The 12,294-nt window shown below is 44.4% G+C and overlaps 1 protein-coding gene across 2 annotated transcripts in view; it reads right to left on the minus strand.

The window, feature by feature from the left end:
- The window catches only part of FBH1 (F-box DNA helicase 1), a 719,176-nt gene that overhangs the window by 506,768 nt on the left and 200,114 nt on the right, over window positions 1-12,294 (minus strand). For both annotated transcript variants that reach the window (XM_085653566.1, XM_085653565.1), the window contains exon 6: window positions 1,220-1,410. In XM_085653566.1, the coding sequence (XP_085509692.1) occupies window positions 1,220-1,410 (191 nt within the window). The remainder of the gene's footprint in view (window positions 1-1,219; window positions 1,411-12,294) is intronic.

The following is a 12,294-nucleotide window of genomic DNA, read 5'->3' on the forward strand; positions in this document are numbered from 1 at the left end:
CCCAATTTCTTACAAATATGTTTCAGTTGGTGAAGAAAGCAGAAGTACATTTTTGGCTGGTAAAATATTTGGCTGGTAAAAAATCAATAAATTACTAGACCCACAAATCTTTGCAAGGATCACAATAGCTATTATGATAATGATCTTCGCTCTCATATCTATTATCCTGTGCATCTTTCACAGGCGTGGGATATGCTACCAGAATTGAAATGACCAGCTATTGAAGTATAGATATCTTGTCTACAAAGGTTCTTTGGATGCGGAAACAAATCATCCTCCTGAATCTTTTTGTAATGTTGTAATCCTGTTGCTTTTCAAAGCAACCACCATAGGCATGGAAGAACCCTACATTACATTGGAAATCAGCACCAAACACAAGTCAGATGTATTCTTCGAGCCAACTTCATCAAATTTCCATTATGCCTTGAGGCCGCAGGCAAAGATTAGCTACTTTCTGCATTTTCTCGAATTGAATTATTATTATCATGGACTCTTTAAAGGCACAGATAAACTGGATATCTATGAATAAACACACTGAAATACAGAGGCAAAATATGGACAGCATGTACTCCATCATCTTTGTACAAATGATAATTACCGGGTGTAAAGTAACTTTAAAAAAAATGTAATTCAAAGGACTCATTATGAAAACACTGCATCAAACGTTCCAGATCTGTGTATCATGCTCTCTTTCTCTGTAAACTCTGTAGGCGTAGGTGGTTCACTTTTAGAAATGGAATCAAGTTCTCTGTGTAGAACGATGTGCAGTCAACCTCACAGTTAAAATAAATTACTGTGAAGATGGGTTTGATGCTTTGTGAATTGTTGATGGACATCCAAACAGAGTCAAATCTGCACAGGTTTATGGTTAAGGCATGCAGGATTGAGAATACAAGTTACAGCTCCTGAGCTTGCCTAAGCACAAGACAGAAAAACATGCACAGCAATGAATCAACAGCAGATTCTCACTGCAATAAAAACAGATCAGTAGCATCTTGAAAGTAAATGAAAACAAATGTTTGGAGTGTCCATAGAACTGAAAACTGTTGAGAAAATCCTAAACATCAATATATTCTTTGCAATTTTTTTTCCCAGCAAATTCTAAGCTGCACCCAGAGTACATGTACAAGAATATTGTATTTAGTGTGTAAAACATACAGAGAGATACAAAGAAATTTTAAAGAGAAACAAATAAAATAAAAATGTGCTCCCTTCTTACCTGTTTGAAATGTTAATACCGTGTTCTCTCATTGCAAACAGTAAAGCAGCCATTTGATATAAAGCTTCAGTTACATCCCCAACAGTGAGGGTGGAGATGGGTCTAGTCAGATACGATATCAACATCCGTATATCATCAACACCATCAGAAAGGAGAACAATAACTGCCATTACAGCCCACATGTTCATTGCCTGTGAAAAGAAGGTGAAAGCAGAATCTGGTCAATTAAATGGTGTAGCAAAATAGAAAAGAATTCTCATTTATTCTCACACTTGTTTCCATCTTTGTGTGATCATTACACAGAATCCTATCATCTGAACTTTCCTCAGTTAGCTAAGATGCTTGAAATTAAATCAATATCGATATCACTGAACGTGTATGGAAACGGTACCCCAACAAAACGTAACAAGGCCAACTCAGCACTCGATCAAATCAGCAACACTGAGATGGATCATACGGACACCTGTTATCTGCAGTATTACGAAACTGCATCCAAGGTGGCACTCTCTACATGGAGAAAAACGGTTGTTACTGCATTTCATCCAAAAGGAATGGCTTGGTTTTCAAAATGTTTTAAATTTTGGAATACCTATATAAATAGGTTCCACGATAGTACCCGACCATACCAGAATAAGCTAACGTCAACATGCATGGTGATTTCTTTATCAATTCCACCAATTTGTAACCACTGACCTACTAAACCGTGTAGTCCACTGTCAGCTCATGAAACATCATTAACGCTATATTTTGGGAATGCTTTATTTGCATACGTTCTTGGATCAATCCTGAATAAAAGAAATATACTTGAAAAGAAGATTAAAAAGTATGGAAAACTATACAAGATGTGGTCACTTAGCTACTTCCTTCTTCAACAGACAGAAATATAAATACATACAATCTTAGCAAAATACCTGGTACAAGCTTTCTTTTTTATGTACTTTGTAAGAAAGCGCAAACTCTACCTAAATAGGCTTCACAGAGTTGTTCAGAGGTTCTGAGCACACAGATGAGAATAGACATTCTAAAATACAGATAACATTGCTAGTAGTAAAACAATAATAAAATGGAAATAAATACAATTTTACAGATAGTTCGAAGTGTTGAACAAAGATTATGAGCATCAAATCAGTAAAACGGTAATGTGTTTTTAATATTAACAAAGAAACTTTGCCTAAGTAGTTGCTGAGAAGCAGGAGTTAAGGGACATTACATTTCTCATAAAAGCACATCAAGATGAACATACATGTGAAAATGGAATAGTATCAATAGCCTAATAGCTTGGTCAAATAACATATTGGGTTGAGATGAGGCGGTCAATAAAGTAAATGGCATTGTAGGATGTTGAGATGGAATAGTTCACTGTCTGGTGGCAAACGTACCCCCCCTATGCCCCAAGTGCACCAGATGCATGGATATCTGTACCACTATAATGACTTCTGGGCATGGGCGAACGCGGACCATGTGTGTGCGCCATGACCTAGGTCTGTCTCATAGAAAAATGGTCTTGTTGTCCAGGAAGGGTGCACCAAGTTTCAACCTTGGCGTCGTAGAGGGATACTGCCCTTATCCTGAGTTAAGTGACAGGAGTGTGGTGGTGGTAGCATACTCGTTTTGTGTTTCATAGTCCTCATTAGTGTGAACACGCCTTTTTACCTTTATCACAGGAGTTGTGCCAGGACCGGCTTTAGGATGGTGTGTCCAGTGCCCACCGCACTAGGCACAGATCTGGAAGATCGCTGCATTTTGAAATATTTTACAGGATTAAAAGCACTTGCTTACGAATTCCTTATGTGCTCAGCAATTTTTAGGCAGTAATACAAATGTAAATATAAATCTGCTGATAAATGTAACTGCAGAGAGATATGAGCTTTGTCTAGTGGACGTTTTGACATGAAGATCACAGAATTCGATTTTATGTAAATAGCGCAGTTGGTTACTGCTTTTGTCACAGAGATGCTTTTGATACCTGTAGTTATAGAACAGTGAGCTATGAACTGTTTTTCAAAGAGCTGCATGAAAACCGAATAGCAAAGGTTTAGAACCTTTTGTTTTTCCCCATTCACTGCTAAAAAAGGGTTTGTGTAGGAATCAATTTTTATTAGAAAAGCCAATCTTAACCACTGTGTTATATTTTAAATCCTGTGTTTGTGCTTCTCCAGTCCAAGCACTTTAAAAATATACTGCCTACCAACATGGATGACACGCGACTTCGACACCTTGTTGTCCGCATTGTCTAATGTACCATTTCCTATACACTGATTTACATACTTGTATGATTCATTGTCTCTGTATAATGTGTGTGAAATATAAAGTGCTATCACACCCTACATTGGTATAAGTAACACTATAAAAGAAATTAAATCATGTGAGAGAAGGATTATGGAGAGATGAGGGGCACTCTTGGAAGGTTGCATTGAGGGAATCCATGGAGAAGTAGATCACTCGGGTGCCAACAAAGATTGCCGCACGTGGCGCAACCAGAGCTAAAGCAATCCCCGAGAGGTACCTACTGGCCCACCCATCTAAAGGTTTGCGGCTCTGTACTTATTTCACCCTTGGCCTGCACAAACTGTGAATAGCACAGGACAGAACGTGATACTTGATTGTGCGTGCTGGGATGCGTTCATGCCTGTATATTGTACACAACATGAAAGTTTGATCTCTCTTAACCTCTCCCTGATGGGTACGATAAAGATGGTAGTCCTGCCCCGGTGTCTCTATACCATGCAAGGCTCCTTCTTTGAAATTCCACATCGGATATTCCGGGAACTCGATTCATTGCTGGTCCAGCTACTATGGAACGGGAAGAGCTGCAGGGTTAGTTTAGAGGTCCTGAAACGTAGTTGGGGTAAGGGGCGTTTGGAGATCCCAGACTTGGAACTTTACTACTATGCATCGCAATTGCAACATGCCATAGCTTGTTTGGACGCGGATCCCACTTGGGAGAGGTCCCTGCTGGCAGGTACGTACGGTGACCGACAGCTCGGGGCATTATTGTGGCAGGCCAGGGGGGCGTGCGGCGCCTGGTCCGCCTTTGGTGCGGCTTGGGGCTGCCATTTGGAAGCAAGTGGTTCGAAAAATCATTCAGGGCAGACCTTTTGCCCCGGAGGCGGATCTCTGGCAGATGCCGCCCTTTGCTCAGATAGACCGGGTGATGTCGACGGCAGCATGGCAGACGGGGGGGCTACCGGACGGTAAATTTATCCCTTATCAGAGGCAGTGACGGCCTTTGAGTTGGGGGCGGGACAGTTTCTGCAATATGCAAAAATAGCGGCAACGGCGCGACAATTATGGCCTACGTTCCCGGAGGCCCCGGGGCACACCCGGACTCTGGTCACTATGATTGCCATGGCGGGAGGGCGAAAATGTGTTCTATAGGGCGATAAGGGACGATAAAAAGAACGGACCCCTAAAAATAGAAGAAAAATGGCAGCAGGTGTGTCCCCAGGAGGTTACGGCGTGAGACTGGGAAAAGATACATGAGAGTGTGTGGAAGGTGTCAGTGAGCAATCGCTTTAAGCAAATTCAGTACAACATAATACATATGACGTACCTTTCCCCTAGAAGGTTGCACGCCATTGATGGCTCCAGAGGTCCCCAATGCCCCAGATGTCGCTATGATCCAGCAGATTTTTTGCATATGGTTTGGACGTGTCCATCGATCCAGGTATACTGGGGGGCGGTTCTTGGTGATCTGACCCGGATAACCGGATGGACTATTGCATTGGATCCCAGGGCATGTCTCCTAGGCATGATTCCGCGGGACCCGAAACGCAAGATAAGCAGGCGGTTCCTGGTCCTGGGGCTAGTTATAGCTAGGAGGCGTATAGCAATCCATTGGTTAACACAGCAAGGACCGCCACTGGCTAAGTTTAGGTCGGATTTACAGGAGTGGGCCCTAGCAGAGGAGGGGCACATACGGAGTACCAGGAGGAATACCAAACTGCCTGAGGTGTTACTGGCATGGGGAGCGATGATGCAGGAGATAGCGGGACAGGCTTCCCAGATCACCATATCCAGTGTAGCTGAGATGTCCTTCGAAGAGGGGGGGACCCCAGGACAGGGGAGGGAGACAGAAGGTGGCGCAACATGAGTACTTCGATGCATGGACCTTGGGTTACATTGACCCGGCGGGGGGGGGGGGCATGAGGGGGGGAAGTTGGGGTGGGGGGAGGGGATGGGAGGCGGGAGGGGCATTTCTTCTTACAGTTGGATTTGATAATGCATATAAAACGAGACACCGGAAGGTATTGTTGAGGATACTGAGCTTCCCACGGTGGTGAACTCGGACATTGTTGTTCTGGATTAGGCCACTGAGAACTTTCAGCGACTGTCTCAATGTTTATTATATTTCTCTCTTTTTTTTTTTTGTGGTACTTGGCTGAATCTGTCGGTATTGAAATGTTATGATGTATAGTAATGACGAAGGAAGCTGTAATATCCAGAAAACCAATAAACTATGTTTTAAAAAAAAAAAACATGAAAGTTTGATTTTGGAAGCACGGGGCCTGGAAAGGCTAGGAGAGGTGAGGACTGCAACCGCCTGAAAGGAAATGTGTATTGCTGACATTTCCTGAGCACCAGAGTGGGGGCACACTCAGAGAATCCTCTCTGCATAACAAAGGTCTCTTTGATTCCAGGAAGAGTTGCTAGTCAGGGTGGTGTGGGCTCCTTATTAGGGAGATGGTGGGAAAGATGAGATTGGCACTGTGGACAGGAATCTTGAAAGAGAGAAAGACTCAGGCCTTTAAAACGCTATGAAAGATATTTTGGTGGAGGACAGTAGCCAGGTGTAATACTGAGTTATTCCCTTGGCATCTATTGTGAGTTTTCAGAATAGGAGCAACTCCTGCTGTGTCTTTTTAGGTCTCGCCTGAGACAGCGCTTTAGCGCTGTTCTGGCGAGACTTATAGTAAGCACTTTTGGAAGTGCAAACGAGTGCTTTCAGGCCGCCAACTACTGTGCATGTGTGCCGGGCGCGCGCACCATTTGGCAGCCTGAAAGCACTCGTCTTTCACTTTCGCCTGTCACACAGCCGCGCTTTGAAGTGTGATCGCGATTGCGATCACTTACATTTCGCGGGCGCTTTGATGTTTTCAGTGAGCCGCGCGGCCACTGAGGACATCAAAGCGACCGTGAACACCATTTGCCACCCCCACCTCTTCAGCCAACTTACTCGCCATGTCTGCTCTGGATTCTTGTGCCTCTTTTTGAAACTCAGGAGCAGTAACATTGTCGTGGTGTCACTAGGGCTTCAAGTGGATGCTTTTTCAATATTATATACAAGCCACAGTTACTGCTAATTTATCTTATGCAACTAACAACGATTGACAAAGCCAATAGTCCTAACTTGTTTAAAATGTAAATACTTCAGAGGAATGACTACTTGTTATTGCATAAAAAAACGCCCCTTTTCTCAAGTTACACTTTATGCAAAATGAGTGCGTGTTGTCTGTGTGTTTTTTCTGGAAGCACCAAGGTTCCAGTCTGCAGTTCTCATGTGTGTCTGTGGGGGCCTAGGAACGGTGGGATCTATCTCCAAGACATCGCTGTTTTCATCAACGACATGAAGAGTCGTTTGAAGCATTTCAGATGAAAGGGTGAAGTCTGAACTGAAAAAATATGAATGCAAGCGTATGTAAAAATTGAGGCTTCCTGAGTGTTAGGCTACCTTCAAGATCAAGATGTATAACCTGTAGTTTCTTGCTGTCCCCTGCCTCCCACCCTCCCATCTTCTGTTCCTTCAAAGCGCTGCAGACACGTTGTGTGGTCTTAGGCGGACATTCCAGTATTTCTTTTCGCTTTCTTTATAATGTGAGCAGCTTGAGAAACTTCACTTTCAATCCAATGTTGTTTTGGTCACGTTTGTGTTGCTCCTTCAGTTTCTGTAAAGGCAACTGTAAATAGACAAACTTTTTTGCTTCACTTCTATATGTTTGTGCCCCCGACATCATGTGTAATAGTGCGCTCCCATTGAAGCAACTGTGAATGTTTAGAAAAGCTGCATTTTCAGTCTCAGATCCCGGTGTCGGAAGACACCCAATGCTTTTATGTCCCCCTCAGAGCTCCCCCAAACTGTAACTGGCTGGACGCTTTAGTAGTTATTTTCCAATATTTGCATTTTGCAGCACTCTGTAAAAGTATATGAAGTTGCTTGCCGCCCCATTTTAGCGGATTACTGCTCCCCTGCATCCTCCAATAGTTTGCTTGAAAGCGCTGCAGACACCGTGCGGTCTTGTGCGCATATTGCTGTATTTCCTTTTCCTTCCGTAAACTACAAATGTGAGCAGCCTGAAAAGCTTTTCTTTCACTCCAAAGGGCTGCAGGCACCCAGGTTCACCCCTGGTTTCCGGGTCAAATTACTGCCTCCTTGAGCTTCTGTAAAGGCAGCTAACTGTAAATAGATGGAAGCAATTCAGCTCAGCTCCTATATTCTTGTGCCCCGGACACCATGTGTAATTGTATCTCTTCCTCTGGTGCCGATATCAGACACTCAAACTGCAGCTTTTATACACATTCACAGTTGCTTTTACAGGAGCAACAGAGGCATACAAGGATGAAAGGGCTGACTTGAATGTTATAACTGAGAATGGACTGGACCATTGCCAAACACAGCATATAAGCCCACTGGACAGCGTCAAAAAAACGCTGTTGCAATTGTGAGTTAGTCAGGTATCTCATGCCTTTGCATAATAAGCATTTCCAATGCAGGAGGTCTCGCATTTGCAACAGTTTGAGCTATTGACATTGTATATGACCATGCATTTTATTTGTGTTCAGAAAACCTACATAGTGCATGTTTATGCACCGCTTGCAAGTTTTCAAACACATAAATAAAAAGCATTGCCAATAGCTCAAACTCTCGCAACTGCGAGACCTATTGTATTTTTGTTCTTATGCCGTAGGCAAAAAGTAGTGGTTTTAATAGTGTTTTCTGTGGTTTGAAGAGTGCAAGGTAACCGCATAATAAAGGATTAAAAGATTCACACATGGAATCACAAAGTCTGCAGTTTGACGTTTTAGTGAGTGACTGCCACCTGGGGTTTACCTTTTTAGATTGCAGTCCCATAAGGCTTGCAAACATTATTGATTTATGGCATGCTTTCAGAAGTGCACAGCTAAGATAAGGTTGGGGTCTGAGTCAGTCTGGCTGAGCATTGGCATACGATTGCCCCACCACTGATAGTAACATTGATTTACTAGGTTTCCCCATATCTCTTGCCATTGACAATATTTGTTTGTTTTTTCAGCTTTGCTTTAACATTGGCTCAAGAACGATGTAAACTGTTTAATACCGTCTGATTGATTTGAAGGGTGGCAATTGTTATTTGAAGCTGTAATGACCATGGGTTCTTGGGTGAAGGTGTTCTGGAGAACAGTTTCATGGTGTTAGGTGGGGCTTTTTTTTTTACCCTGTAGTAGTTGTTTACAAAGGACGCCATGCTTGCCCATGTTTGGCTCTCCAGACCACATTCAAGCCTTATGAAGGAGCTCCGTAGATATGATGGTAGTCTGAAAACCATTTTGTATGCCTTGAGCTGATTCTTATCCATGATGTTTACTAGTTGGCCCCGGTTTGTGGCTGTACTTGATCGTTGGTAGGAGGGTAGCTGCTAGGACTCATCTTTTTGGGGCGGTAGAAGGGCTTTCCAGGGGATTGTTTCATTTGCACATGAATATTATTGATTCCGCCTTTGACACAGTGTGCATCAGGTGCTTTTTGGTACCGCCTTTGGTTGATGCACAGACACACAGGTGGTTATAGGCATCGGCTGTTCTGATTGTTAATGGACCCAAGGTCCATGTGCAATTAGTTTTTTTGGTTGAATTACAGAAGGCTAGTACTTTGGTCTTGGAGCCATTTGCCACCATTTTATTATACAGGTTGTACTTGTGCAAGGCATTGAGGGCCTTCGGTAAGCCTACTTTAGTGTGATGCAAAAGAATTACGTGATTGGCGTATTGGAGCACTGAGACCTTAATGTTTCCAATTTTGGGCAGGATAAGGCTCACTTGTTTCAGTGCTGCGCCCATGTCTGCAAAAAAGAGATTAACAGGGGGCGCAAGCACAAAACCTTGCTTAAGGTCATTATCTGTCTGGATTTTCCTTGTGACCGCTGTCGGTGTTTACTTGACCTGCACCCATGTAGAAGTGTATAGGGATATAATGGCCTGGAGAAGTTTGTTTGGTATGCCCAAATCTCTAAGCTTCCTTCATAGGCTGTTTTTCTCAATGAGGTCAAAGGTGGCTGAGTAATCCACAAAACAGACCGAGTGGGAGTTTTTTGTTGTTCGTTGCCCGGTGTATTAAATAGGAAAGGGACACAATGTTATCCAGTGTGAAAGAGTCTGCCCTGAAGCCCATTTGACTGAGTGGAATTATGTCATTCACTTTTGCCCACTGTTCCAGGTCTTTCAATAGAACAGAGGCGTAAGCCTGGGCTTAAATGTCCTGGAGGACAATGAGGCGGTGAGTGGATGGATCCCTTTTGTCGCCCTTCGTGTATATGGGAATTAAGATCGAACCCCTCCAGCTCTCTGGGAATTGCGTGGACGTTAGGCAGGTTTGATAGAGCAGAGTTAGTATTGCATAACACAGGTCTGAATCTTCTTTAAAGACCTGGTGTGGTGCTTGCCGCTTTGCGTTTGGCATCATGCATGGCAGCGAGGTAAAACAAGCATTTGCAATGCAGTAGTTCTCGCATTTACGCGATTTTGAGCTGTTGGTATTGTAAATGACAATGCCTTTTATTTATGTTGTAAAAACCAAACCTAAATAAAAGGCATTGTCATTTACAATGCCAATAGCTCAAACTCGTGTAAATGCGAGACCTATTGCATTGCAAATGCTTGTTGTGAAAGGGCAGTGCAAATGAGAGAGCACTTCAAAGGAGATGACACCCATTACCCAAATTTCAAAGGATTAGACACAAAATCACATTTGTGTCTAGAGTTGGACAACAAACGTGGGAGTAGGAGAACCACACATTCTTCTACAGCATAGTCACAGAGGAGAGAGAATCACCACGACTTCCAGCTACTGGAATCAGGACTAAGGATAAAACTCTGCTAGTCTTGATGCTGGGTGAGCGGCCATCAGTCAGGAAGTCAAAACCACTTGTCCTAAGCCAAAACAACAGCCTTCTACCTACCTTCCAAGACCAGTGGTCCGACTGAGAAGATGGAGAATGCCTGTAAAGAGCGAGACCCAGCAGGAATCCTCCCAAGTGGATCCCTGTGAATAAGTGTGAGATGCCCAGTGCAGTTAGGACTGCTGCAAGGATGAAATCGGTGACCCCTAAATGTCAAGTGGAGGACACTGTGAAGTAACTGCAGAACTAGTCAGCATCCCCATACGGCATGTGAGGGCCACCGTGGGGTTAGGGCTGTTGCCTGCGCAGGACCAGTCAGCGAAAACTATATGCCAGATGGGAGCCACCATGAAGTAAGGACCATCTTTAGGAAGCTGGCTCTTTATATGATATATCAAAATGAGATATATCATGTAAAGAGTCCAGGGGTTACCTTATGAGTGGACAGGGGCTTGCTCTAGCAATCCCAATGTGGTCTTCTAGGGTGTAATATGTTCGAGCAGCCTTAGGCTCATCACAGAGGATTGTTAGACATCTACAAATACACACTATAGTCAATAAATGATGCACACGACTCAATAAGGAGATCCACAACAATTTATAAAAATAACATGCCTCTTTATATATGTTTAGGCACCAGAATCAATACGATCAGGTAAGTACGTTTTTGAAATACTTTTGAGTTTAATAAGTCAACACTTTTCAGAAGCGGCAATGTTATCCTACGGGAGGAAAAATAAGTATGGAATTCAGGTACAGTACAGCGACTTATGAGACCAATCTCTGGGACTTAAGGTGAGTATGGGGCAAGGTCCAAGGCAGCACCAGCAGGTCACCTCCAGCAGCATTAGGGTGGCTGAGTGCTGGGGTTCAAAATAGCATTGAGTGACCAATGGAAGTCAATTGTGTTCAAGAAAAGAGGCTGCAGGTTTACTGGGAGGCTATTCGGGCTGAACCAACAGGGGGGCTCAGGCCTTGTGATGCCCGGGGACGTAGGGACACCTTAGGTCCTCTTCGCCAGGCTCCACAGATGCAGAGATGTCTCTAGGTGCCAGGTCTTTGTCAGCGGGAGCGGTTGCAGTAGAGGGGGGGCCTGCAACAGAGGCTGCAGGTGGCGTTGAGAAGTCCACAGCGTGGAAACCCAAGGTGGGCTTCGAGTCTGGAGGCTCTAGGGACCACGTTGACACAGTTGGCCCTCTTCTCCTCAGGCTAGGCAGCTTGGGTGCAGTGATGCTTTCCAGCGGCTGGTTTCTGCGGCCTTGGATCCTCACAGCTCAGTCTTTGGTACCGGCAAGATGCAGGGAAGCAGCTCTGCTTCTACACGGGCATTCTTGGTTCCTGGATGAATTGCTGGCAGGTCTCCCAGGTGTTTGAGATGCAGCAACTGGAGGACAAGTCTTGGATAGGCTACTGACAGATTTATTATGGGGACCCAAGTGCATAAGGGTCAGTCTGGCCACTCTGCAGAGAGCCTGGCAGAACGGGGGCTAGAAGTTTTGTGTCTGGAATTTTATTATGCGGCCTCACAACTACAACATGCGGTACACTGGTTGTATCGGGATGACAACTGGGAGATGGCCCTGCTGGCAGGGACCTTCGGAGACAGAGCGTTGCCTGAGCTGCTAATGATGGGAGCACAGCTACCCTTGACAAGCCCATATATCGTTCAACATGTGGCGGGGATATGGGAACTGGTAGTCCGCAGAGTGTTGAAAAGGGCTCCCTACGCCCGGGCATGCCCTTGTGTGTCATTTGACCCTTTCACTAGATTTCCGCATCTATGTCGGTGAATAGGTGGCAGGAAGGGAGATGCCCGACCATGGGGGACCTATACGATAACAAACAGTATGTTACGCATGAGCAGGCGATGTAAACTTTTGCGCTAGGCCCAGGACAGTTCCTACAGTATGGGAAAATAGCCCAAGTGGCTAGGGAGCTGTGGCCTATGTTCCCTGACACACCCCCCGTTTCAAATGTGTTACA

The sequence above is a fragment of the Triturus cristatus genome, chromosome 4_1, assembly GCF_964204655.1.
Source record: "Triturus cristatus chromosome 4_1, aTriCri1.1, whole genome shotgun sequence".
NCBI classification, from domain to species: Eukaryota; Metazoa; Chordata; class Amphibia; order Caudata; family Salamandridae; genus Triturus; species Triturus cristatus.